The following is a 26,929-nucleotide window of genomic DNA, read 5'->3' as shown; positions in this document are numbered from 1 at the left end:
ATTAAAAAAATAAATAATTAAAGTCTCTAGGAAGCAATTTTCAAACATGTACTGAATTTAGGAAGGAAATCTAAATGCATGCTAAATTGATGAATAAGTGGGTAAGGATCATGACAAAACCACACAATTAAACACAATATAAACTATAAAATAGTGGTTTATCAGTGACACCGTTGCTTCCATCGTTGCTAGAAGAGGTCATCGACGAACTGCTTCCTTCTCGTCTGTTGTCTGTGTCCGTTGCTTGCGGTCTCAGATTCAGCCTCTATTCTGCTTCGATTTGCTGTTGCCTTTTCTTTTGTTTCATTATACTTTTGCTTTATTCTACTTCTGCTTCTATTTTATTTTGTTTTTGCTTCATTCTATTTTTTCTTTTGCTTTTCAATTGGTTTTAGTTTTATTCACTGATTATGTTAAAATAATTAGTGCTAAAAAATTCTGATTATGTGTTTTGTCTGTAATTAACTGATAATATTAGGACAAAAATTTTCTTTCTGATTATGCTAAAAATTGATTACAAAAATTTTGGTTCTGAATTTATGTTGATTATGACAAGAATTTTTCTATGGTAAAAGAGAGCTTGTTGGTAGAGAGAGTAATGACAGAAAAGGGTGAAGAGATGGTGAACGAGGTTGGAGGAGTGGTGGAGGGTGGAAAAAAGAAAGGAAGGGGTGAGGTTAGGAGCGAGGTGTTTATTTGGCGGAATACCATTGAGAGGGTTGGATTGAATAATGGAGGAGGGTGATTTCGGAAATTGGTGTCAGGTTGGCAGAGAGTAGAGAAATAGGGAATAAAGGTGGTTTCTTTATGTTGAAGGAATGGGGTAAATCAATAAATTTATATTTCATAAACATTTTTTAACGTTTACTATTAATAAGGATTTAATAATTATAAAATTTAATATGATATAAAGACCTAATTGAAAAAAATAAAAGTATATGAACTTAGTTGAAAATCGATAAAACTATAAGTATCGATAGAATAATTAAATATAAAATTATTATTCAAAATAAGAGCAACACACAATTAATAAAATTAAAAATCAATCTTGATAAAAATTAAAACTGATGTTACATAATCTACATATCCATTTATTAATTAGACATAATAATATGGAGGATCTTCCTTGACGATGAATTCAGATATTTTTCCTAGTTATGTTTCTTACTACAGTTAAGACAAGAAAATTATGTGAAGCTCGGAATTCATGGCACTCTGGATGGTGGGGATTGAAGTCTATTTTATTACTTGTATCAATGGCACTCCCATTCTTGTTGCCTTCAGAATTTGTTCAAATATATGGTATGTATATATTAACTTTCATAGTTTTGACAATTGATTAATTTGAAAGAATAAATCCTTTATCATACAAGAAGCACTAGGATCTTTGTGAGAAATGGTACTTAAATAACAATTTTGTTTATTAAAAGTAACTTTTCCAAAACTACCACGATATTAGTTTGAATAATAGTCGTTCTAGGTTTGAATTAATATTTAAATTGACCTCTAAAAATTCAGGATTCAATTTGAAACAATTAAAAATTAGAGTCAATTTAAAATTTTAAGAATTAATTTGAGCATTAATTTTATTTATTATTTTTATTTAAAATTATAATGTATTTTTTTTATACGAATTTTTCCTCATCAAGATATTGAAATCACTAATGAAAGAGTTAAATGTTTGAAAAAATATATTTTTTTTTTATGAAATAAAAGAGAAAAATAAACATTAAATTTACAAGTTTTTCTAATGATAAAGGTGTCTTTTGATAATTATGACTCTTTGAATGATAGAAGCATAGTTGATGCAAAATTTTGGTGGCTAATTTATAGTGACAAATCAAAACTTTTTCAACTAATTACTCTTAGATTATTAGGGCAACCATCTTCATTTTTTTGTTGTGAAAGGAATTGGAACACTTATTCTTTTATTTGTTTTCTAAAAGAAACAACTTGAAGTCTAAATGTATAGAAAATTTAGTATTTGTCGGCGCTAATATTCGTCTTCTTTTAAGAAAAACTCCACAATACAATAAAAGAGAAACTATAATATGAGATATTATCGAAAATGATTTTTCACCAATTGATGAAAAAAATTGTATTTTTAAAGTTGCTCATCTATCACCTTTCTCTTAATAAATTGTAGTTGAAAAAAATAACTTTTTCTAATGATAAAGATATCAATCATATATATTATGATAAAAAAATAGTATAATTTTAGATAACTTTTTTTTATGTACATATGATATACACAATTTTTACTAATTCTATTAAAATATAAAGGTTAAAAATTTTATTTTTTGAATATCTATATACTTTAAAAAAATATATATATATATCATATGATTGTTTTTAAAAATAGTTATTGGTTTAATAATAAATATATTATTTATATACGTGTTTCTATGTCCGACAACATAAGTTTTCATATTCTGTATCATATCGTATCTTTTATAGATTCTTTCTTTTCTTCTCTTAAATATATCATTGACTAAGAACTTACTATGGTATACATATTTTATTTCAGGTGAAATTGCACGTATTGGTGCTGGGTAAGTATCAGATTTTTTGCTCATGCTTTATTTGGTAAAATGTTTTGGAAATATACATATATTTTTAAAAAATATAAATATCTCATTTTATATTTGATAAATAAAAAAAATATAATTACACATGAAGTTTAAAATGCTAAAGATACTTATAAAAGCTAAAAAATATTTTTTAAAATTTATGTATATTTATCAAAATTAAAAAATTAATAATATAATTTTATATATTAATAAATATTCATATTTATTCTTAATTAATTATTAATCTCAAATTATTTTCACAATCAAAGTTCTCCTTCTATTTATGTTTATATAGTAGTCATTTAAATTTTAAAAATTATTTTACTTAATATGATTATTGCTATTATTCGAACTTATTAAAAATCATCACTTTTAATTTAATTTAATAAACATAGAAATTATAATTTTTAAAAATTTATAGTTTAAAAAATAACTTTTATTAGTCGTACATTTATGAGAAATAAAATTTTTACCAAACCAAACATAAATATAAGAAATTTGGAGAATGAAAAATATTTTCTACAAAATTAGGTTTAGTTAGTGAAACTTTTTAAAAATATGTCGGTATTTTTCATAAACAGACAAGTACTTCATTTTGTATTTGATAAATAAAAAAAATTATGTAATTATACTTTTTAAAGATAACTTATATTTATCAAAATTAAAAATATAATATAATATCATACATTAATAACTATTTAAATTTATTATTATATTTATGTCTATTATTGTCTATTAAATTTTAAAAATGATTTTACTAAATACAATTATTATTGCTCATTTATTGGTGTATTAAAAATTATATTTAATTTAATTTATCAAACATAAATAATATTGTTTTTAAAAAATTATTTTTCATAAGCCAACTTTAATAAACTGCTTTTCAAAAATAAAAATTTTACCATATGATTCCTTAAGATGCCAAGCTCTAATAATTTATTATCTAAACTAGGTACTTAATAATGTGGTTCTGTCCTGTTCCACAAAATCTGTCCCTTATTTTTTTATTGTAATACTTATTGTTGAATTATTAATTACACTCTTAATTTATAAAACTATTTAATATTATTTTATTATTCTCTCAATATTTTTTGGTGTTATATTCTCTCAATTAACTAAGTATTATTTAGGATTATCATCTTCAAATTACTTTTAATTGTAAATTTATTTTAACAATTATGTATTCAAATTAAATAAAGTGACTGATAAGAAAGAAAGAACACAGAATAATTCAAAATGTTTCTGCGATTCGTTACTGATTGTATAAGTAACTTCTATTTTTCTTTTCCTATGATAGTTAAAATTTGTGGAAAAGGCTAGTAGTTTGCTTTAATTTACTAAAATATTCTTGATACAAGCTGTACTAACATCCATGTTGTGGTTCATATTTACACATTATTTTTTTCTCTCTTTTTGGCACAGAATTTTTCTTTTTCTACAGCTTGTTAGTGTTGTCCATTTTATCACATGGTGGAGTCACTACTGGATTCCAGACGAAGAAATAAAACATCGGTAATTTTTTATTTTTAACAGAAAGCTGCTATTTACACAATTCTTCCGATCAACTCCGACACACCGGCCTGGCCTTCCAAATTATACTGGTGTGTCACCTTTTTTTTTTTTTTTGAAAATCTAAACAATTGCATAAATAAATATACTTTCGGAGAATAGAGATAATCAGATTCGAGTTTTAACATTACAAAACTTCAGAGTTCAGGGCGTTTTCAACATTTTATCTTACATTGGAAAATTTTAGATTTTGATACAAAGAACATTTTGTTGTAGTTGGCAGAGGAGGTCCCTTGGGATTTTCATGTCAACACTGTTCTATGTTGCATCTCTATGTGGAGTTGTGTATATGTACAAATCATATGCCTCAAGATCTTCATGTTCTCTCAATATATTTTTCATCACATGGACTGCAATTCTACTTGCTGTTATGATGGCTGTATCTTTACACCCAAAGGTACATTTCGTTTTTTCTGTGTGAATGAATTTTATTAGACATATAATCATTCATGTTATTTCTTTCTATTAGCGAATGATTATATCTTTCTATTAGCTTAGGTTTTTGAGATGAATATTTTCATGCTACGATATTAGAACTCTATGTCTGAAAGGTCTAGAGTTCAATATTTGGTAAATTGCAAAAGTGAAAAAATAACATAAGGCAAATAAAAAAAAGAATAGAAAGCCTATGCAAAAATCAAACAAACTCAAAAGAAAAAAAATAACATAAGGTAAATAAAAAAAAGTCTATGCAATAATTAAGTATATTTAAAGAATAATGCTAGGGGACCAGCAACTTTTGTGATTGGTAGCCATCAAATAGTCATCAATAATGATTTAATGGTGTGAGATTGGTATGAGATTTCATCTAATGACTCACATTTTTCTACTGGTTACATGCTGGCCAAAATTCAATAAAATTGCTGCCCCTGCTAGACTTTTCCATATTTAAAAGAGACTCTTGCTTAAGGGGAGCATTAAATATATAATTATTCATGTTGCCTCGTCCTATCAACTTAAATTTTTGGGTGAGTAATTTCATAATAGTTTTTCATATAATTTACACTCTCACTATATTATATTTGCATCATATTCTATTAACGAAAAACTTTATTGGACATGTGTCTGTTTAAATTTTTATTTATGATTAATTTGGTGATTTGTAAGCTTTTTTAACGAAATGTCTAATTCTTATTGATTGGTTAGATACGAATAATAACATGGTAGTGGGACACGTGATTTCAATCCATAACAATGGAAATCCTATTTACAAGTATTATGGGTTAACAAAGTTTGAGAAAATAGCCACAACTTATAGGTGTAATATAGGTAATATAATCTCATGTATGCATCAATTTCTGATTTCATCACTTCCACGAGAAAACTGATTTCTCACTTCTTTTTTTCCACCATATTTGAAATGGCTATAAGTGCACAAGAAGAAGAGTCGTATTGTGCTTAAAATTCTTCTTCTAAAACAAACACAAACACAAACTCAGAAAGCTTATCAAGCATTAGGTTTGCGAGCAACAAACAAAATCGTGAGTTTAGCTTCTAAGTAGAAAACTTAAAGTTCAGTTTTAAAAACCAATTTCTAAATCTTTACCTCTATCTAAAAGGTATATTCTGAAAACTAATTTATGAGACCTTTAAAAGAGTATAACGACTAAAAGTATAAAAGGATATAAGAGTTCAAAAGATGGTACACCACGATATATTTTGATTCAGCCAGACTTACCTATATCCAATCTCCAATAACTATTGAGATTATCCAGTATTTAAAGCAATGTTACACGATATTATTTCCTCAAGTCTTCTTAAGTTACACTTGCCTTAGATCACACATAATCTAAGAACCTTAAATATTATTTTTTCAAGTATTCTTAAGACAAATTTGACTCAGATTACTACTAAACCTAAAAACATTAGATATTGTTGATTCAAGTCTTCTCTAGCTAAGAATGATTTAATAGTTCAAAATACAAAGATTACAAACGTATTGTGTATGAGATATATGTATAGCTTCTAACTTAGTATATGATATACAATAAATAACCTAGATTACAAATAACTAAAAATTCCCTTCTGAGATAAGAAGAGAGTATAATTTGAAAGAAGGAAAACTACTAACTTAAGTAAGACGAGACATTGCATGGAAATATTTTTGTAGCACTTTGTTCTTCTTAGGTTTTTTGGGCTCCCTTGACTCATATATATGTAGTAAAAAAGAGTCATTGAGATGTTGAAAAACCTTCTTCCTTCACTGTGTACTTTATTCATTATTTTATGAGCAAGAAGTATACATTTATTTTTGCTTGGACAATTCTTTTTGCAGATTTGATATAACTCATTCTGTAGTTTCAATAGAAGAGAGAAATATTCTTTTTCAAAAAATTTTTTTGGATTCAAAACGTCCGTTGGTCTAAATACTCTTTTGAGATCCTATGATTACATCTCACTTGCTTCTAAATTTGTTGGAATCAAGACTTTTCATATTTTAATGTAGATTGATAGCTTAGAAACACGTTTTATAGTGTTCTTATTGTAACAAATATGCCCTTCTCAAATATCTTACAGCACAAAAAATATTGAAAATTGTCGAATTTAATGGTGAATTTAAGCAAAAAAATCCACGGTAATATTGTTATCATCGAATTTACTATAAAAAAATCAAACAATATAAATGTCACCGGGTAATATGTTACCATCAAATTACCTGAATTTCCTGTTAGTTGTCATTGAAAATATTCGGCAGTAATAGATTTCAGGACGCCCAATACGTTTAGGGTTTATCATCGAAAAAAATCCGACAGTAATATTAATTATTAATTTTTTAAAAAATTAATTTATAGGTTATCGTCAGATTTTTCTCCTACAAAATTCAATGGTAATAGAAATTTTAATTAATATTTTTTATTATAACCTACTTTACTAGGATCACGTTATCATAATTAATATTCAAATAAAAATAATAAAAAGCTAAATATGTTTCATTAAAATAAAAATTAAAATGCGAAATAAAAAATGTCAAAAATAAAATAAAGTGATGTTGTCAATGTAACCAAATAAAAAATAGTAATGTCACACTAGACAAAACAAAATCCTAATATCTATGGAACCTCGTAATTGCCGGCGTCCTCCTCCTCCTAATCGTGTGGCCTGTCTTGATGCGGGGTGCAAGTGCAGATGACAAGGATCCCCCTCCTCCAGTAGCGGCATTGTCACCCACGCACATATGCTCATAGTAGATCGCTATCTGATGTTGCATGTGCAGTATCTGCTTCAGCTCCTATCTGAACTCCTATTTCAAGGACTTTATCTTCACATCCAAGCATCTCTCTCTTCCATGTGTGCGATCGAGGAGCTCACCGCATCAAGATTCACCACGGATGCACTTGAGGCGTTGCCATCCTCCCCATTTTGCTGAAATTGCTAGGTTGCAACCTCAAAGTTCTGAGTGTATAAATCCTAACACATGACATGTGAGTGTTAAGATAACTATAGTTATAATAGTATGTTATTAAATTATTTTAGTCGATTACTCATGTAAACTATCGTAGAGCAACAAATCTTTCCTTGTTCTCCTTGAGCGCATGGACTTGTTTGAAGACCATTGCCATGGTAACATGATAGTCCAATGAATTTGTCTTCATATATTGGACAAGCAGATCAAAAGAAGTGACAATTAATTAAGGAAACAAAGATAAAACTAGCTTAACATGTTAAAAGAATTTATACTATTTTGGCCCTTATTTTCATAATCGTGGCCAACCTTCTTGTGTACTTCAATGCCTTGGTTGATGCCCTGTTGGCTCTATTCGTGGCTTGGAGATGTCTGAAACCCTCATCCGTCTTGCTGTACAAATATAAGATATTTTTAATGTCAGGTTGAAGACACTGCAAATGGTTATCACTCCTTATCCACACGTCCTCTAACATCTGCTGAAAACGTTTAGCCATGCGGTGGTGGAAGATCTTTTTTTATCATCTAGTGCTGGGCCTCATCCCACATGAATTTTTCCTATAGAAGGAAATAATTGATGATTAATTCGTTGATCTTATTTCCATAAATGAAAAGATAGATAAAACTAAAAGGCAAAGTTGACAGTAATATTACTGTCTCTTATCAAACCATCACATTTTGATATCATGAGGAACCTTCTTGTAGCTCAGCCAAGGGTACATTAGCTTGATAATCTTTGTACACTCCTGTATACAAGCATTATTATCCAGTGCAAACTTACGTACGAAGAACTTACACTTAGTAAAAATATACATTAAAACAATTTCAATGTAAATTGTATTTATATACGAGTTAGAGAAGTTTTTATCCAGTCATTCCATCAGGATAAATCGTCATCTTAGTGATCTGTTGTGCTGCAGGATTTGGCTGGGATCCATGAAGGGAGGTTGGCATTGCTGTAGAGCCTGTCACGGGGGGTGGCGTGAATGTAGGGGTCTGCTGAGGGGGTGGAAGAGTCTGCTCTAGCTGAGGATGAGGAGAAGCAACCATCATAGGACCCACATAATTGGGGTTGGGATCATGATGAATGGCTGGTGTTATGGGACTTGTGCCTGTGATGTCGCAAGCATAGTCGATGTAGAGGGTGACTGAGTAGTCTCTAGGGTGTGAGTCACCAGCCCTCTACCCCAACCACGACTCTGACTCCAGCCACTATCTTTGCTTGATATATCTACCTGAAACAAATGTAATTTGGACAGAGTTTCAACTATAATTAGAGACCTCCACCAATATAATTTTTAATTTTTACAAACCAAACATGACTTTAAATAATTTTTAACAAAAAATCGGCAGAGTTTTACCTTAATTTATAGACCTCTATAAAAAAAACCTCAATTTTTATATAGGAAAGAATTGCAAGCATAAATTAAAACAAACAAATATTAAAGCAAACATCAAACTCTAGCCGTTCTAATGTACACCCCCTTATTACTCCGCACTTTTCTAGCAAACAAGGATATCAAGAAGGCGCAATTAAGCAACCTTCTTCCACTTCTGCCCTACAACTCTATCCTAAGAAAAGTAAGTCCAACATAAAACTTAAACAATTTAATATGTTTAGAGATAAGAAAAAAACCAACCTTAATACTGCACGAAATATTGACGTATATTATCAACATGAACAACCCACAATTAAAGCTACACGACGTTGAAACAAAAAAAAACTAATATAAAAATAAAATTAATAAAATATAAAAATTAATAATCAAAATTAATAAAATTTGTAAAAATACTTACACAAATATTTCAGAAATATTTCTTAAATCTTAAAAAAATTTAACTAGTTAATCTAATTCCAAAATCCTAATTAATATTAAATTAACTTAATTTATCCTAATTTATCTAACTGATTACCATAATTTATCTAAACTAAGCTAATTAGTCAACTTAATCTAATCTAATTTAAATACTATTTACACTAAACTAATTAATCTAAATTTAACTATATCACAATTTTATAATAAAAAAGATAGAATAAAAAATTCTATTACTATACATTAGAACTATGAAAATTAACATAAATCTAAAAAAAGGAAAATGAAAAAAATTACTTATTTAGAGATAATGGCGATATGGAAGACTTTTCTAACATGGTGACAACAACGGTGGTCAGTAGGGGCACAAGAGAAGGGTGTAGAGTTAGGGTTTAGCAAATGTTAATAATACACAAAATTGGAAGAATGAAAAGAATAAACATACCTGGATGAAGGGAGAAGGGACGCGTCACAACTGATGGAAGCAAGTGGTGGCAACAACTCGTAGAGGAGATAACGCGACGTCCCAATGCAGAAACAAGCTCTAGGTGGACACTCCTCAACGGCGACGATGGCTGGAGTCGTGGGAAGTGACCAGTGACGAAATTTTGGAGGCGAATGGTGATGAGGATGGGGACTGACAGTGAGAGAGAAAGAGAGAGGGGAGAGAAGTGAGGTTGATAATGTTACAAAAATGTAGGGAAGGATTCGCAAATTCGACATGTTTCTTTTAATTGCCTTATCGTCAGATTTTTCCAAACCGCAAATCCAATGATAAAATGCATGCCCACTAAATATTTTTTTTACGCCACTTGTATTTGTCAGATTTAGGATCCAAAATATAAATTCGACGATGAAGTATCGTTGATGACAAATTTAGTGTTGCAACCATTGCAAAATCCCCTTATATATATGACGGTAATTTCCGATGCTATATCCGTCGGTAAAATCAATGGTAATCAATGCTTTTTTTTGGTAGTGTTATATCTTCTAGTTTGTGATAAATTACTTAGAAAAAAATTATCGAGTGCTTAAAAAGTTGAGAAAATTGTTAAAAATATATTAATAAAATTTTTTAATCATCAAAACTCTATCTGAAATATATGAAGCTAACAATCTCTTTCTTTTTTATAATGAAAAACCAAAGATTTTCCAGGTCATTGATCTCATCTTCATTCTTAGGTTCTTCCTCAAAATCACTAAGAAAGGTTGAGAATGATTCTTTCTCCTTCACAATTTTTTCTTTGTTCTTCTTATTAGTAGGGTCCCCCAATTTAGGACAATCAAGTTTGAACTTTCCTTTCTTCCCAAAATTGTAGTAAGTTTTCTTTGCATTTACTAAGATTTTGTTACATTCTTAATAAAATAAGCAAGAACATGTTTTTCCCAGTCTTTTGCATCTTTTGTGTCTTCATTTTTTCATTGAATACTAAGGTATTTTTTTTTTCTTTTGAAGGATTTTTTTAATGAGAAATCACTCACCAAATCCTAACAGAAAGTGAAGGAAACAAAATGTCACTACATACACAACTTTAGTCCAAAGAAACCAAAGCAACTATAATAAATCAGTAAAACAACCCCTAAAAAGACACTACATCACGATAATAACAAGCATGACCTATTCAAATCAAGCAACAACACAAAAAATACATATAACAACCTACTCAAGCATTGTAAACAAAAGCAAAACAATACTCATCAGATAACACAAACGGAATTGCATATTCAAAATTCCTTCTTGGTATCATTATAGTAATCTTTTGCGCTTTGCATTTTCCGACTGTTTTTCCAATTCTTCACCATTTGTATTACCTCCCATTTCGTTTCTTCCACTAAGGTAATCTTATTCTAGAATATCTTTTTATTCCTGAAATTCTAGATATACTAAACAATTACAAAAGATATTGATAACCATAACTTCTTCTCACTCCGTTGAACCGGTGCAGCTGTCCATTCCACAAAGCACTCTTTTGTTTCTTTTGGCCACGCTCAACACAATTTCCGGCTACGTACTGCCACCTTCTAATTTAATCACATCTTATAACCATGCAAGCAAGACAAAATCTACGTCCTTGCAAATCAATAATCACCATCAACCAAACCCATTATCATCATCAAATTTATCATTAATCATAAGCGCTAGCATATATCTCAATCATAGTTTTCATCATAAACCTCATATAAATTCTCACTTTTTGACCTAAGTCTCAAATCAAATCAATTCAATCATAATCATAATCTTCACTAATCATATCCTCAATAACATAATCATCATCCTCAATCATAACTTCTATTATTAAAACAATCAACATCACCAATTCGTAAGCGGGACAAAGCCACTGACCTCACCATGAGTGGGACGAACCATCATCCCCACAACATTTAAAATATTTCATATTACAAACTTTTATCAGGAATTACTCAATTCAATACATTATATCCACCACCAACATATTTAAAGCCTTTAATATGGTTTCCAGAGTTCATATGGAGATTATAAGGGGTTTCAAGCTCACCAAAAAGGCTTAACCGTTCAAAAATAGTATTTTCAAAAAATCAGCACAATCATGCATATGCGGACTTTGTGTGTACGCACGAAACCTGTCTCGATCCTTTAAGGGTGCGTGAATGGTGCGTATGTAGGCATCATGCATACGCACGAAAGTGTAATGATGCGTATGCAGCATAGGTACATATGCAGGGAACTTGGTTTGGCCACTAACTTTGCAGAATATGCATAATTCAGTTTTAACCACCAATTTTTAAACACCCATAACTTTTTCTATAAAAATCATTTTTCCTTCATTCTTTGACGAACTTAAAGTAGACATTTTCAATTTTAATTCAACATAAATTTTATTCATTTTCAAGTTTCGAGTGCCAAGTTATAGCCCTCCAAAGTTGACCAGAATTACCAAATTATACATTTTATGCAACATTAAAATTACTACTCACTTTCTTTTTGAAAACATTCCCAATTGCCTCATCCAAGTCCAAACCTAACCAATCCATCTTTCACTCTTTAACAACTCATCCAACAATAAATTTTTACCTAAATTATCATTTAACCTTTTATTAACTAAACTTACACAATTTTTTCAAAATCAATAATTAATCATCCCAAATCTAATTTCATATACTATCTACAAGGATTTCAACCTCAACAGATGCACCACAACACATCAATACATATCAAGAGATATAACTCAATCAATCACGACCTCCGATCTAAAATTCATTCAACATTCAAACCATCATTCAATTTCACACATTCATGCTAAACCATTAACATCAACAACATCAATTTAACAATATCTTAAGGTCAAATAGCATAGGTTTTCACATAGCATTATATAATGATTATCCAAAACCGAAATACGTACCTTAATTGATGGTAGTTTCTATCCTTTTGAACCTCTTTCTCTGACCAATTCAAACCAAGCACTCAATTCAAGCCTCAATCCACACCAACCAAGCCAAGCATTTAAGCAACTTTGTTCAATCTAATAACATCCAAATTTCATATGGTTCATACTAGGTTTTTCACACAAATTGGGGAAATAGAGAGGAAGAGTTCCTTACCTTACTCTACATTATCATAGGTCAAAATTCCATTAGAAATTAAGCTTGAACTTTCGCTAAAGTATCAAAATCACAAATTTCAACACCCACATACCCAAAAATGCGAAGTCAGTAAAGATTGGAGGAACGAGATAAGGTTCTCGTGATTACTCACTACAAAATAGTATAGAAATGTAGAGCGAGACGAGAAAAACGCGTAGCCGCAAACAGGTCGTCGATCAGAGCTCCAATTTGTGAGAAAAGTAGATTTGAAGAGAGAGAGGTGAATACTATTTTTAGCTTGAGATTTCTCTTCTCTCCTCAATTTCTCGAGCTCCTCTCTCTCTCAATTTGGGAAAAATGTGTGAATAAATGAGAATGGAGAATGGACCACGTGTTTAGAGCTATTAAGTGAGGGATATTTTTGTCCTTTTTCCTGTTGAAAGATAAGTGCTCTGGTTTGTATTTTAAATATTTTTTGGGTCATTTTTACACTTTTATTTTTTTCATACGCAGTATCGGACAGACCTAAGCATGTACCGATACGCGTTTTTCTCTAAATAATTATATTTTTGCATTTCAAATAATTTTATGAGCTCAAATTTTATCTTTCAAATTATGAAATTTAAATTTTTAATCCAGACTGTGACAGTTTAAACCATCTTAACTAAATTTTAATTAATTAATTGACTGTTAAAATTTTCCAGGTCTTACATTATGGAAGCCAATTTTATCAACCATGCTTTGATATTTTTTTTTCTTCACCGAGTGTATTGTCTTACAAACTACAAACCCACATTTGATATTACTGTATAGGTATATCCAACCATATTTATTTGGTCTATAATCATTCAAGTTATTTTGACCCACCTTCCTTATGTGTTAATTCCACCCAAGTTAAGTTTGCTTGATCTAGCAGTATACCATATTTGAAAAACTCAGCAACCGTTGCACCAAAATCCTTGCCAATTACTCCCCCAAAATCACCTAATCCTTTTGAGATTGAATTCGTCCGTCTCGCTACTCTATTCAGGATGCACTTCCATACTATTTTTCTTATCTCCTTAAAATTTGGCATCTTTTTTAACAATTTAGTCTTCTCACATGAAATAACCTTCACCAAAGAGACATCAAAGCCTATATTCAGAAACTGCTCCTTAGAATCTCCTCAGAATATAACCTCATAAAGTACTTCGTTACTTCCTTCTTCACCTTTTGTGGACCACGAAAAGACCTCCCATCAATTCGAACATCCTCCATAGGCTTTGCCCTTCTTTAAGAATTTGCAATAGCATGGAAAAATTTAGTATTTCTATCCTTACAAGTTGTAAATCTAGACCTTGATATTCATTTCAATTACAACTCCTTCTTATAGTACTAATTCCCCACTAACACTCTGAAAGCTCTTTCCCTAGCTAAGGTGCAATCATCCAAGTCTCCCTCTTTTAAAAGATCATCAATCCTTTGCATAGTTTCTATTTTCTCAATATTGTAGTCAATGTAGCCAAACTTCTCTTTATTCTAACTTCGCAGCGGCTCCCTCAACTTCCTCGATTTCTTAATTGCATTACCATCCCCAAATTTCTGATTTCTCCCATTCCTCTTGCACCTTTGCACACCCTTTCAAACTGAGAGCTTTACATACCTCCATCCATCCATACTTGACAAACACCTTATTAATTCTACTACTGGAATTACTGCCATACCAGGTAAACTTATGCCCCTGTAACTCCAGTTCATACAACTTCTTTTGTTTCACCTATGACCCAAAATCTTCACTACTGCTAAGAGTTAGTGCTTTCGATTCTTTTATATCCCCCACATTCAACACCTCATTAAGATCACCTCCAAATTGTATAGGAAGCTCACACACATCCTTCAAATTAACCAATTCCTCCCAAAGTCTAGCCCTTTCTTATAAACAGATAAACTCTTTGTCCCACACACATTAAATGTCTTTTGCATTATTAATTGAGCTCACAACATCGCAAATAGGATCCTTCCTACCCCAAGCCTGCGACACCACATCTCTGTTCATAACGTCTTTCTTAGTTTCTACCAAACCCAAAAAATCAACTCTCTGTTTTCTGCATATGTTCCTTACCATATCTAATTTTCCTTCCCTTCCCCTCTTCATTCCATATAATAAGTTTCCTTAAAATTTTCTGTTAAGGTCGTAAGGCCGAATATCTTCTTTACATTTATTTATTTATTACACTAAGATAGGTTGTTTTCCAAATGATTTAATTTGCACTAAAATAAGTAAAGCCTCATGTTTATTATTTCAGGTTAACAGAGGTCTTTTATCCTCGGGAATTATGGCTTCTTACATTGTTTTCCTCTGTTGGTGTGCGATTAGAAGGTGAGAATTCTAGCTAGCCCTTATTTATCTCTTTGACTCTTTAACAACTTTAAGGCTTTATTACGTACTCGGTGATACTAGTGTCTTCTACTAATATTAACAACACTAAAATGTTTAGCACCGAGACTACCATCAAAGCATCAAAGAAAAATTGTGAAAACATCCCAAATTTGAAAACAAAATTTTCAAATTGTTCATACTTGATTGTTTTAAGACATAATTAATTTGATCTATATTTTGCCAACTATTAACTCTATTACTTTTGTTGTGCTTCAACCTACTATCATCAAATAAAATTCATAGTACTTGGAAAAAGCCCTTTAATTTGTAAGTGCAACTGATTTCTTATCATGGTTATTCAAGCATTTATAAAGTGTAGGAACATGAAATTATTTCTGCAAGTGGATTATTATTTTTGTTTTGGATGTGAAAGTTTTGAACTTTCTTCTAAAAATTGCATATTTATTATGGATCTCATTCTTGAGAGAGGATTTCAGTGAACCCGCAACCATAAGAAGTGAAATACACAACCAAGACAAAGGATATGATGGTTGGATAACTGTACTTGTAAGTTGCTAACTCTCTTCGTTTTTGAGTTTTACATTTGCAGATTGCAATAGTTTGAAGAATAGATCTTCGAATTGGTCTTTCAAATTTTCCATTTAAATCAAATTGGTTTCTCAAATTTCAATTGAATCAGATTGGTCCTTCATGTTAACAAATGTGCATCGACATGAGTCAAATATCGCAAGGTTTGAATAAACATAATGCTTATTAGTTAATTTACATGTTCAATTTGATTCAATTAAAATTTACAAGACTAATTTGACTGGTTTATTCTTAAAGATTTTTTATTAAAGACTTATTTGGATAAATTTTTATGAAATATGTTTTCTTAAGTAATTTATCTTTTAAAAACAATAAAAATAATTTTATACGTAGATATTTATTATCAATTATGTTTAGATATAATAATATAAAAATATTTTTTATTTATTACGTTAAAAATATTTTTTAAATAAAAAATCTTTTAAAAAAATATGTAAATTGTGACTTTTAAAAAAAGATATCTTTTAAATATTTTTATTATTAAAATTTGTCAAACACATTAAAATATTAATTAAAAAAATTATTTTTTCTAGTAATTTAATGGCATAATGCAAAATGTATATTTTACTCGTAACCGCTAAAGTTTGACAGTCATACACAGTTAGAGTGCTTTTTTGCCCACGTACTAGTGAGGTTAGATAAGGTCTCATTAGTCAATAACTAGTATTTTTATCCGTAATAACATAAAATATAAATTTTTTAAAATTATAGTCTATTTTGTTCTGATAGTATAGATTATACATGGCACAAAAAATTTATAAAATTAAACTACTTTTACAAAAAAAATCATAGGTTGACAAAAGTCTCTGACTAAGAATATCAAAGTATTTGTACATAAAAAATTAAATAATAAAATTTTTAGTTATTATTTTATATGAAAAGTCTATTTTTTTTATTAATAATTAATTTTAACATTCGTTATCTAAAATTTAAAATAATTTAACGTGTATACTCTTACATTTAATTAGATGTTAACTGTTAAGTCTGTTATATAAATAGAAATAATTAATTTTTATACTTACTATTTAAAAATAATATTTTTTTTCCTGTGTATATAAAAATATAATAAGATATTAGTATAAAAATTATACTAATAGTTATAAAATTAACTCAAAATTATTTTTTTTAAAAGAATTAAATATTGATTCTAACTTTTAATTATAACATTAGTATTCTCTCCAAATTATATGTAATAAATTTTGAAAGAAGAAAAATAGAAATATAGATTAGAAAGATAAGCAGTGAAAATTTAAAACTAAATAAAAAACTAAAATACTATGTATATAATAACAATAATAATATTATTTTTTATTTAAATTATATTATTTTGTTAATTTTATTTTTCTGTAGAAGAAAAAGATAAAAAAAATAGAGAATGTGAGAAAAGAGAGAGAAAGATAAAGATGAAGAATGAAAGTGAGAGTGAGAGTGAGAGTGAGAGTTTGTTAATTTTGGAAGAAAATATTTTATTTTAATTATAAAAAAATATCGGATGACAAAAATAGTAGAGAGAAATAGAAAATTTGAGAGATGTAGATGAGAGAATTTAGGAAGAGAGTTTATTAATTTTGAAAAAAATATTTTCTTTCAATTTTAATAAGAGAGTGTCATGTGACACAATTGATTATTAAATTAGATAGTAATATATGATACATAATATATGTATATTTCAATTTCAATTTTAATATTTTAATTTTAATTTTAATGCTAATAAGAATGTCATGTTGCACATTTTGATTGTCAAATTAGTAATTAGTCATTGATATTGATAATGATATATAAAATAGATAGAGTGGTTGAATGAATGAGAGAAATAGAGAAAGGAAGAGGGAGAAGGAGAGAACTCTTTAATTTTGGAGGAAAATATTTGATTTCAATTGCAATGAGAGAGTGACATATGCACATTTTTGTTGTAAAATTAGTAAGGAGGAGGAAAGAATTCTTTAATTTTGGAGGAAAAGATTTAATTTTAATTACAATGAGAGAGTGATATGTGGCACATTTTGGTTGTAAAATTAGTAAGGAGGAGAGGAGAATTCCTTAATTTTAGAAGGAAAGATTATTTGATTCCAATTATAATGAGAAAATGACATGTGACACATTTTAGTTGTAAAATTAGAAGAGTAAACTACCATTTCTACCCACGAAAATTGAAAACACTGACATATCTACCCATAGAAAAAGGAAATTACCATTTGTACCCATAAAACATGAATTCCATATAACAAAATTATCCAAACACTAAAAAATCACATAAAATCCCCAAATTATCCTTATCATCATCCGCATCATCCACCTCTCCTTCCCTGTCTCGCCCTTGCCTGAACCAAACTCTGAGTTCAAAGGCACCACCATCTCATTTCTTTTATCACTACCATCACCACCACCACCACCACTATACCTCCATCATCATCTTCTTCACATAAAGCAACAACAACAATAGAAAAAGCAAAGAGAAAAAACGGTTCTTCCTCCCTCACTGAACAGCGTCGACGACGATGGTGGCAGTGACACCCACCGGCGTCGTCGCCCTCTCCTCCTTCTCCGATCTCTTGCGTGCTCTCTTCCTTCCAGACCAGCGACGGACTCAATCAATGGCGGCGACAGACGCGACGGAGCCGACAGTAGTAGGGCGTGACGGCGGCGACAGCTCCTCCTTCCTTGGTTCTGGCTTGCATCTCCTCTTCGAGCTCCCTCAACAACGGCGGCGATGATGCGATAGCGACAGTGAGTCTCCATGTTGCCAGTGCGGTCTCCCTCCCCCTCCTCTTTTCTTCTTCTTCCTCGGGTGGGAGGGGGGTGTGTGTGTAATGTCTCTGTGTGTGAGTTTTAGAGAGAAAGGAGGTGGTGGCTGGGGAAAGAGGGTTGGGGTTAGAAAAGTGGTTGGGTGAAGGGGGTGGTGGCGAAATTTGAGATTAGAAAGGGAAAGGGGGTGGTGGCTGGCTGAAGAGGGTTAGGGTTAAAAAGGTGGCTGGGTGAAGGGAGTGGTAGTGGGATTTGAGATTAGAAAGGAAAATGGGATGGTGGTTCGGTGAAGAGGGTTAGGATTAGAAAGGTGATTGGGTGAAGGGGGTGGTGTGGTGGTGAAGATGAGGATAATTTAGGGATTTCAAGTAATTTTTTAGTATTTGGATAATTTTGTTGTGCGAAATCCATATTTCATGAGTACAAATGGTAATTTCCTTTTTCTATGAGTATATATGTCAGTATTTTTAACTTTCGTGGGTAAAAATGGTAGTTTACTCAAATTAAAAATACAATATGTGATAGATAAATAATAGATGATAGATAATAGATTTACAATTGAAAATTTGCAATTGGAATAAAAAAGTGGAAAGGTATTTGCAGTTGAAGTAAAAAGGCAAAAAATATTTTTAATTTAGATACAATAAAGAGATTCCATGTGACAATGTTTTACTACAAAGTTATATATATATAATAGATTTCTAGAGGGTAGTAATAGAATAAGGAAAACTTTCATATCATCAGAATTATCTTCCTAATCCTAATATTAATGAGGAGGTGGAGAAAATTTTAGTGTTAGATGAGGAGGATGTAAGAGAGGGAATGAAAAATTGCAGTAAAAATCTAATAAGAAGATTGATGACGAAGTTAATATAATAAATAAAAGTTGACCCAAAATTCAATTAGGATAGTTTTAATAGTTAATTAATTTACTATAAATAGATATAGTAAAAAAATATATAATTGACCTGAAAAAACTTAATGAATTGTATCTCTTTCTCCCTTTAAAATTTTTTTTCTATGAAACTATCTCTCTCTTGATTCTTTCTCTAATTCACTCTTATTCTTTCCCTATTCAAATTTCTCTTCCTTTCATAAGATTAAAAAAAAATACACCTTTATTATACTTGGCTACAAAATTGATTTAGTTACCCATCATTTCCTTATATTATATATTTGGTAACATTTCTCTTACTGCAATGATTGGAACTTGTATTTTGTAACATTTAGTTACCCATGATTTCCGTATATTACAACTTTGTGCTATGTATATATGATTTTCCTTGCAGGGCTTCCTTCTTGCTATATTTTCTATTGTAATCGCGGCTTTTTCCACCGGCATTGATACAAAATGCTTTCAGGTTAATCACTTTTCTAATTATTTTTATAAAATTTTAATTTCTTTTTTCTCCAATATTTAATCTACCTGAATCCCATAAAATAGCCATATTTTTTCTTAAACGTAAATTATAGCTCAATGTTAATTTTTTTAAAAATAGTTACTAGTTTTTTCAAAGTTCATACTTATTATGATGTTACACATTAAGTAAGAAAATGGCAGATTAATATGCATATGTTAACTAACTACCCTTTTGGTATCTCCTTTTTAAAGGGGGCAAAACGCATATTTAAGTCAAGTGGATCAACATATTACATCATTCAGTCAAAAAGAAAAACGACACATAAATCAATTAAAGCAACGCTTCTATGTAGTTTGAATTAGACCTACACGAACGGTAAAAGGTAGTAATTCGAATCAGGGCTGATCGAATTAGGGGGTGGGTAATTCGAAGGTGTCCGATTCGAACTATACATGCATGAATTCGGACGTAGTTTGAATAGGCCTGTTTTGAATTATAGGGGAGTAGTTCGAATTATACTGATTTGAATTACTAGAGGAACAGTTCGAATCTAGCTGATTCAAATTATATATATATAATTTGGAGTTGGCTGTTTCGAATTATGAAGGGCCAGACGTGTATAAATATGGTGGTGTGAACGTGAATTCCTCTCATTAGAGTGATAAAATGGCTAGTGAGGAGAGTTTTGTAGTGTTGGTGCATTACAGAGGGTCAATTAAGAGAAAAATACGATCTGATGTGAAGTTCACTGATAAGGATCCTCTGAGTATTTTTATGAGACCTACGACGACATTCGATGACTTCGTGAATTCTATAATACAGAAACTTGGGCTGCAAGGTGTGAAACGGGTTCAGAAGTTATTCTATCGCATTCCGATCTCAGTATTGCGAGATGACGTGAAGTACGATTGTTTCGTCATAGGGAGTGATGAGGATTTGCAGGTCCTCTTCCATTGTCGTCGCCAGTTTTCGGAGGTCAGGACACCCGAACTGTTGGCAAAGTTGGTTGATGTAGTATCTAGCTCGGGGGTTCGAACCGGAATACCCACACTATAGGCACGGTAGCCGGTTCTAGCTCAAGACCTGTTGGTGCATCTTCGTCTGTGCCTGTGAATGCACCTCGGGACGAGCCTGTCGCTTCCCCATCGTTCGCCGTTGATCTCAACTGCAGTGGTGGCGCAGAGGTTGGTATCGTAGATAGGGCACCGACTTCTTTACAGTGTGGGACACCGGCTGGTATGGGTGATGCATTGCTGGATGATGATGACGATGATGATGTGGAGCCGGACCTCATTGCTGATGACAGTGGCAATGATATTGCAGCGAGTAATCCAGCTGGGGCTGGCGGTGGTTCTAGCTCTGGGACACAGCAGTACCCTCTGCACTTTTCATCTTTGGACTTGGATGCCATGAGACAGGAGGGGGTGACAGATGGAAAAATGTCGATTAAGAATTTTTTTTTAAATAAAAATAGCGTTGCGAGTACAGTTCTTAACCGACGAAAATTTCACTTATCAATTTAAAAGATGTCACAATTTAAGAATCAATTAACTGGGAGTAGAATTCCCAGGTCGTCTTCCAACGAGTTGACAAAAGAGTGCAATTTATTGGTCAGGAATTTTCTGAGAAATTTTAGAGTTGGGAATTAGAAAAATAAAATGATTATTAATTAAAGCAACAAAAATTAACAAGAGGTTTTATATATTTGAAATAAAAAGCCTTGACTAGGAGAAGATTAATCGGAATTTCTATCCTTGTTAAATTTTTTCAAGTATAATAGTAAGAGGTTGTTGCTTCTACTTAGTTATCCTTTACCTAATAAAGGAAAGTCAAGTAACTAACCAACTCTGATTCACAAGTCCTAATCCCTTCCTAGGGAAGGATTAGAATTAGTGACTAGAGAGCCAGCCAACAACTTTCAATTACAAATTAACACTTGAGCATTCCAACTCAAGGGTCTCCTATTAATCAACTCCAAAGTCAAGTTGGGAGTCTACTCCATTGACATGGATGCCATTTTTGCAAACATATAAAGGGAGTAGAAAGGAGACATGGTAATTGAAATTAATTTAGTAAAAGCAATTTTTGAGCTAATAAATTAAGGGAAGATGATAATCAAACAAACAATAAAATTAAATGTAAAAATAACTCTTGCATTAACAATTCCCAAAATCAAAGATATCCATATGTAACTCTGAACAAAATGAATGGAAAGCAAAAGAGTAAGGAAATAAGAAAGCAAACTGTAATGATAGAGACTTCAATCGAAGGCAGTAACTCTCTCAAGATCCAATCCAAAAGCATAAAACTAAAAATCTAAGAATGTGAAGAACCCTAGGGAAAGTAGTATTTTTCTCTCTAGAATTCCAAACTAAAACTAAAAACTGAGTAAATGTGAATGTGTGTTGAGTCTCTGCTTGTCCCCTGGCTCTAGTCTGTGTTTCTGGACTGAAAACTGGGTCCAAAACCAGCCCAAAATTGCCCCCAGCATCTTCTGCAATTGCAGCACATGACGCACGTCACGCGCACGCGTCAGTCACGTGTACGCGTCGATGGTCTTCTGCGCGTGTCACGCGTGCGTCAGTCACACGTACGCGTCACTGTGCGACTTCGCTGATCACGTGTACGCGTCAGTTACGCGCACGCGTCGCTGTGAAAAGCTCCAAGTCACGCGCACGCGTGAGCCATGCGTGTGCGTCGATCCTCGCTGGTCAGCTCCTTAGTTTCTTGTATTCCTTCCACTTTTTGCATGCTTCCTTTCCATCCTCTAAGCCATTCCTACCCTATATAGCCTAAAAACACTTAACACACAGATCACGGCATCGAATGGTAATGGGAATTAAAAATTAGCAAATTTAAGGCCAAATAAGTATGTTTTCAATCATAGTACAAAATTAGGAAGGGTTTGTAAAACCATGCAATTTGTATGAATAAATGTGTGAAGAACTGATAAAAATCACTCAATTTAGCACAAGATAAACCGTAAAATAGCGATTTATCAGGGGGTTCCTGGGGAACCCCCTGGATTTGGTTCTAGAGATACCCAGGGGACTAGGAATCTTATAGAGTTTCAGGTTGGTCAGCAGTTTCAAAATAAAGAGGAGGCTGTGTTAAGCGTGAAGACGTATAGCATTCGACGCGGGGTACAGTACAAAGTGGTAGAGTCCGACTATCGCCGGTACATAGGAAAATGTTCTGAGTTTGGGAACGGGTGCACATGGTTGATTAGGCTAAGTCTCCGGCAGTACAAGGGTATTTGGGAGGTAAAACGGTACAACGGACCTCATACATGTTTCGCGACGTCGATCTCGAGCGACCACAGGAGTCTTGATTATCATGTGATCTCAGCCTTCATCATGCCAATGTTTAGAGTTGATGCATCCGTCTGCATCAAGGTACTGCTGAATGTGATGGAGGTACACTTTAGGTTCAGGCCGACTTATAGGAGGATATGGTTGGCGAAGCAGAAGGCCGTCGCCCATATTTACGGTAATTGGGATGAGTCATACAACAAGTTGCTGCAGTGGATCTTAAGAGTTCATCTTAAAATTATTGTAGGCCATCTTAAAATTATTCACATAGAAAAATACGTTTTTAATGTAGAATCAATATGTTTTAACAATGATAAAATTTTAAATTTGGTTTAATAACTTTTATTTGAATAATTTCCTAAAATAATTGATTGTGACATTTAATTTACATTTGGATATTATAATTCAAAATAGTAAAAATAATCTATTATATTTTGATTTTTAGAAAAAAAGACTACTTTTAAATGGTATAATTACATGATCGATAAGTATGAAATGATTGTTTATTTTTCATTAGTATTTGATACTTGAAGTCAAATCGATATTGTCAATTTTTGTTGGCAAGCTTCCCACGCTCTCGTAGATTTATTCTTGAAAGTTGGGATAATAGCCAAAGTTTTTGATACTCACCTTAGAAAATAATATATATATATATATATATATATATATATATATATATATATATATATATATATATATATATATATATTATATATGAGATTCACAATTTTATTTTTTGTTCTCTCTCTAGCTCTCTAATTGATGTAGGGCTCGTACACTCCATCCCTCAAGGGAATTTTCATAGAGATTCACAATTTTATTTTTTGTTCTCTCTCTAGCTCGCTAATTGATGTAGGGCTCTTACACTCCATCCCTCAAGGGAATTTTCATCCTTCTTTTTCCAATTAGTATGAGAGTCCATCTATTATTTTTATTATTAAAAAAAATCACAAGTTAAGATTAGTATTTCAGTAGAATTTTATAATTATAGGAAAAGATTAACCATGATAAATTATTATTTAAATTAGTTTTTTTAAAAAAATATCATTAAAAATTAATTTTATTATATATTTAAATATTTTTATCAATTAATTTAATTAAATTAGCTTAAATTTATCAAAAACACTCATACAACATGTGTGTAAATCACACATTTCTTTTTCTTCATGTATTTTTTATTTCATCTCCTTTTATTATTTTTACTTTTGTTGTATTTTTTAGTTTCTTCTTCTTTTAATTCCTCTCTTTTTAGTGTTATTATTACACTATTTTTTTGGTATAATTTTTTTTTAAGTTTTATTCCTCTTAAACAAAAAGAATTACAAAAGAGTGAAACAAGAATGAGAAAAAGAGAAGAGGAGGAGGAATAAGGAAGATTTTAAATTATGTAAAATCTATTAAAAAAAATAGTACAGAAATTTCATAATTGTGACGCAAGAAAATTTTTAAATTTGACAGAAACTTTTTTAACATTTTAGAAGTTATCAAAAATGAAAATAACATAAAATATTTTTAATTGTGATGTAGAAAATTTTTTAATTGTGAACAGAAAATTTCTTAACCGTAACACGTAAAATTTTTTAACCAGTTAGAAGTTATCATAAATAAATATTTATGTGTCATTTTCAATTAAATGATGTGCTTTTATTATCATTGAACTAATTGTATAGTATTGAACTCACATATAAGAGATCTAGTCATTGATATAGTAATTGCAACAAATTGATGTATTTTTTGGATGTAAAATATGTTTGAATGTATTTTATTGTTTGAGTGAGTCAATGTTCTTGACTAGTGCGTGGTTCTTTGGGACTTCTTGTGTCGTTCACAAAAAATTCATATATTATTTTCAACTAAATAATGCACTTTTCTTATCATTGAATGGATTGTGTGATACACTACAAGAAAACACTCCTTTTGCCACGCTTTTAAAGCGTGGCGAAAAGCTCAAAAAAGCGTGGCGATAGCTTTTTGCCACGTTTTTTGAGCTACCGCCACGCTTTTTGCAGCCTATTGCCACGCTTTTTCTTTTGCCACGCTTTTTACAACTGGCCACCCATTAAAGCGTGGCCGTATGCGAGAGATATGGCCACGCTTTTAAAGCGTGGCCATATGGGAGATATGGCCACGCTTTTGAAGCGTGTCGATAGGGAGAGATACGGCCACGCTTTTGAAGCGTGTCGATAGGGATAGATACGGCCACGCTTTAAAGCGTGGCGATAGGGAGAGATACGGCCACGCTTTTGAAGCGTGGCAATAGAGAGGTATACAGCCACGCTTTAAAAGCGTGGCGAAAACCTTGTTAAATTAAAAAAAAATTTCTTTTCCTTACTTGATCTTCCTTACTACACTATAAATTTTCAATCCTTTTTTATTACCAAACCTACAAAATTACAATTGAAGATGAAAATGAAGCAAAATTACAACATGATTTAAAACCGGAAAAAAAAAAGATAGATCATCATGACACTAGTTCTTCTTGGCTCCTAATGCAATTGTATGAACTCTTTCAACATCAATCCAAGCCTCTGCAGCCTGCAGAACCAGATCCAAATCTTCATAAAAAACAAAAGGCATAATAAAAAAGTACACAATCGGTGAGTGGCAACAAATAAAACAATGACTCCTTCATCAACCAGAAAAAACTAGAACACCACTTTAAAACACTTGTAGATATGTTAATCAATAGTTACACATTAACACAAGCAATAATTTTAGACTGGAATCGGTTCTAACTGCTTTTGCATTGACTGGTTAATGGAATTTTTTATTTATATTCTTCTAGAAAAAAAAACTAGTGCAAATATTTACTCCTTAAGTATTTAGCTTTGTCCTATGATGTTTGAATGAGGAGTTTCTTACAACCAAATGATTTATAATGCTGTATCTCTAATTCATAATGATCAAGTGTCATTATCTTTTTAATATAATCTTCAAACTTCAGAAATGAACATGATTGGTTGAGATTTTGATGGTGCAATGTGCTCAGATTAAGTGTATTATGAACCTATGTGCTCCATAAGAGTTGCAACCCCATCGCAAAACTGTAGCAGTTCCATCTCTTTCTATTAGAAATTTAGAACTAGCTAGCTCGATTTCTTTGTATCATAATGAATAATGAATATCAATTATATTTTCTTTTTGTATGTGAAGTAATGAATATGATGCACATCAAAGATAGTTATAAATAACTAAGATATTAATAGGAACACAAAATCGAGACTATGTTATAAATAACTCCTAAATCAAACAAAGACGCTGCTTCAACAAATACACAGATACAAGATCCTCACAAAGTCAAAATAGTATATCTAATAGTACTATAGTAGAGAAATAGAGAAGACTTAGATTACCAGCTCAACTTGTTTGGAGGCCCCAAAATCTGCAAGTTTAATGCAACCTTTATTATCTACAAGAATATTGGCCCCCTGAAATTGTTTACAATTGAACATTAGTAACTCAAAAAAGGAGATCTGACATGCTAATCAATGATACTACAAGAAAAATCACATTCAAACTTTGGTGTCAGGATTCCAAACTGACGACATTTCTTGGATTCAATATTCACAAATTGCCTAAAGACTCAAACCCATAAAAGAATTGCTGCATTTATAATCTAAAGAG

At 31.2% G+C, this 26,929-nt stretch overlaps 2 protein-coding genes across 3 annotated transcripts in view; one reads left to right on the top strand and one right to left on the bottom strand.

Moving 5' to 3' along the window:
- The window catches only part of LOC107610953 (Serinc-domain containing serine and sphingolipid biosynthesis protein), a 52,890-nt gene that overhangs the window by 18,072 nt on the left and 7,889 nt on the right, over positions 1-26,929 (top strand). Inside the window, exons 4-10 of one of the 2 annotated variants that reach the window (XM_088505090.1) lie at positions 1,143-1,302; positions 2,528-2,552; positions 3,993-4,082; positions 4,356-4,536; positions 15,206-15,279; positions 15,777-15,846; positions 19,923-19,994. In XM_088505090.1, coding sequence (XP_088361216.1) covers positions 1,143-1,302; positions 2,528-2,552; positions 3,993-4,082; positions 4,356-4,536; positions 15,206-15,279; positions 15,777-15,846; positions 19,923-19,994 — 672 coding nt within the window. The remainder of the gene's footprint in view (positions 1-1,142; positions 1,303-2,527; positions 2,553-3,992; positions 4,083-4,355; positions 4,537-15,205; positions 15,280-15,776; positions 15,847-19,922; positions 19,995-26,929) is intronic. The other variant, XM_088505091.1, reaches the window with a different exon arrangement.
- LOC107625374 (uncharacterized) lies at positions 8,640-10,079 on the bottom strand. Its single transcript, XM_088505092.1, has 3 exons — positions 9,802-10,079; positions 9,183-9,240; positions 8,640-8,777 (listed from the first exon to the last, which is right to left on the bottom strand). The coding sequence occupies exons 1-3, from the start codon at positions 10,077-10,079 to the stop codon at positions 8,640-8,642; spliced, it is 474 nt and encodes a 157-aa protein (XP_088361218.1).

Source organism: Arachis ipaensis, chromosome B2, assembly GCF_059453495.1.
Source record: "Arachis ipaensis isolate K30076 ecotype BB chromosome B2, ASM5945349v1, whole genome shotgun sequence".
NCBI classification, from domain to species: domain Eukaryota; kingdom Viridiplantae; phylum Streptophyta; class Magnoliopsida; order Fabales; family Fabaceae; genus Arachis; species Arachis ipaensis.
Note: the sequence above shows the minus strand (reverse complement) of the source record. Positions and strands in the feature narration are given on the sequence as shown.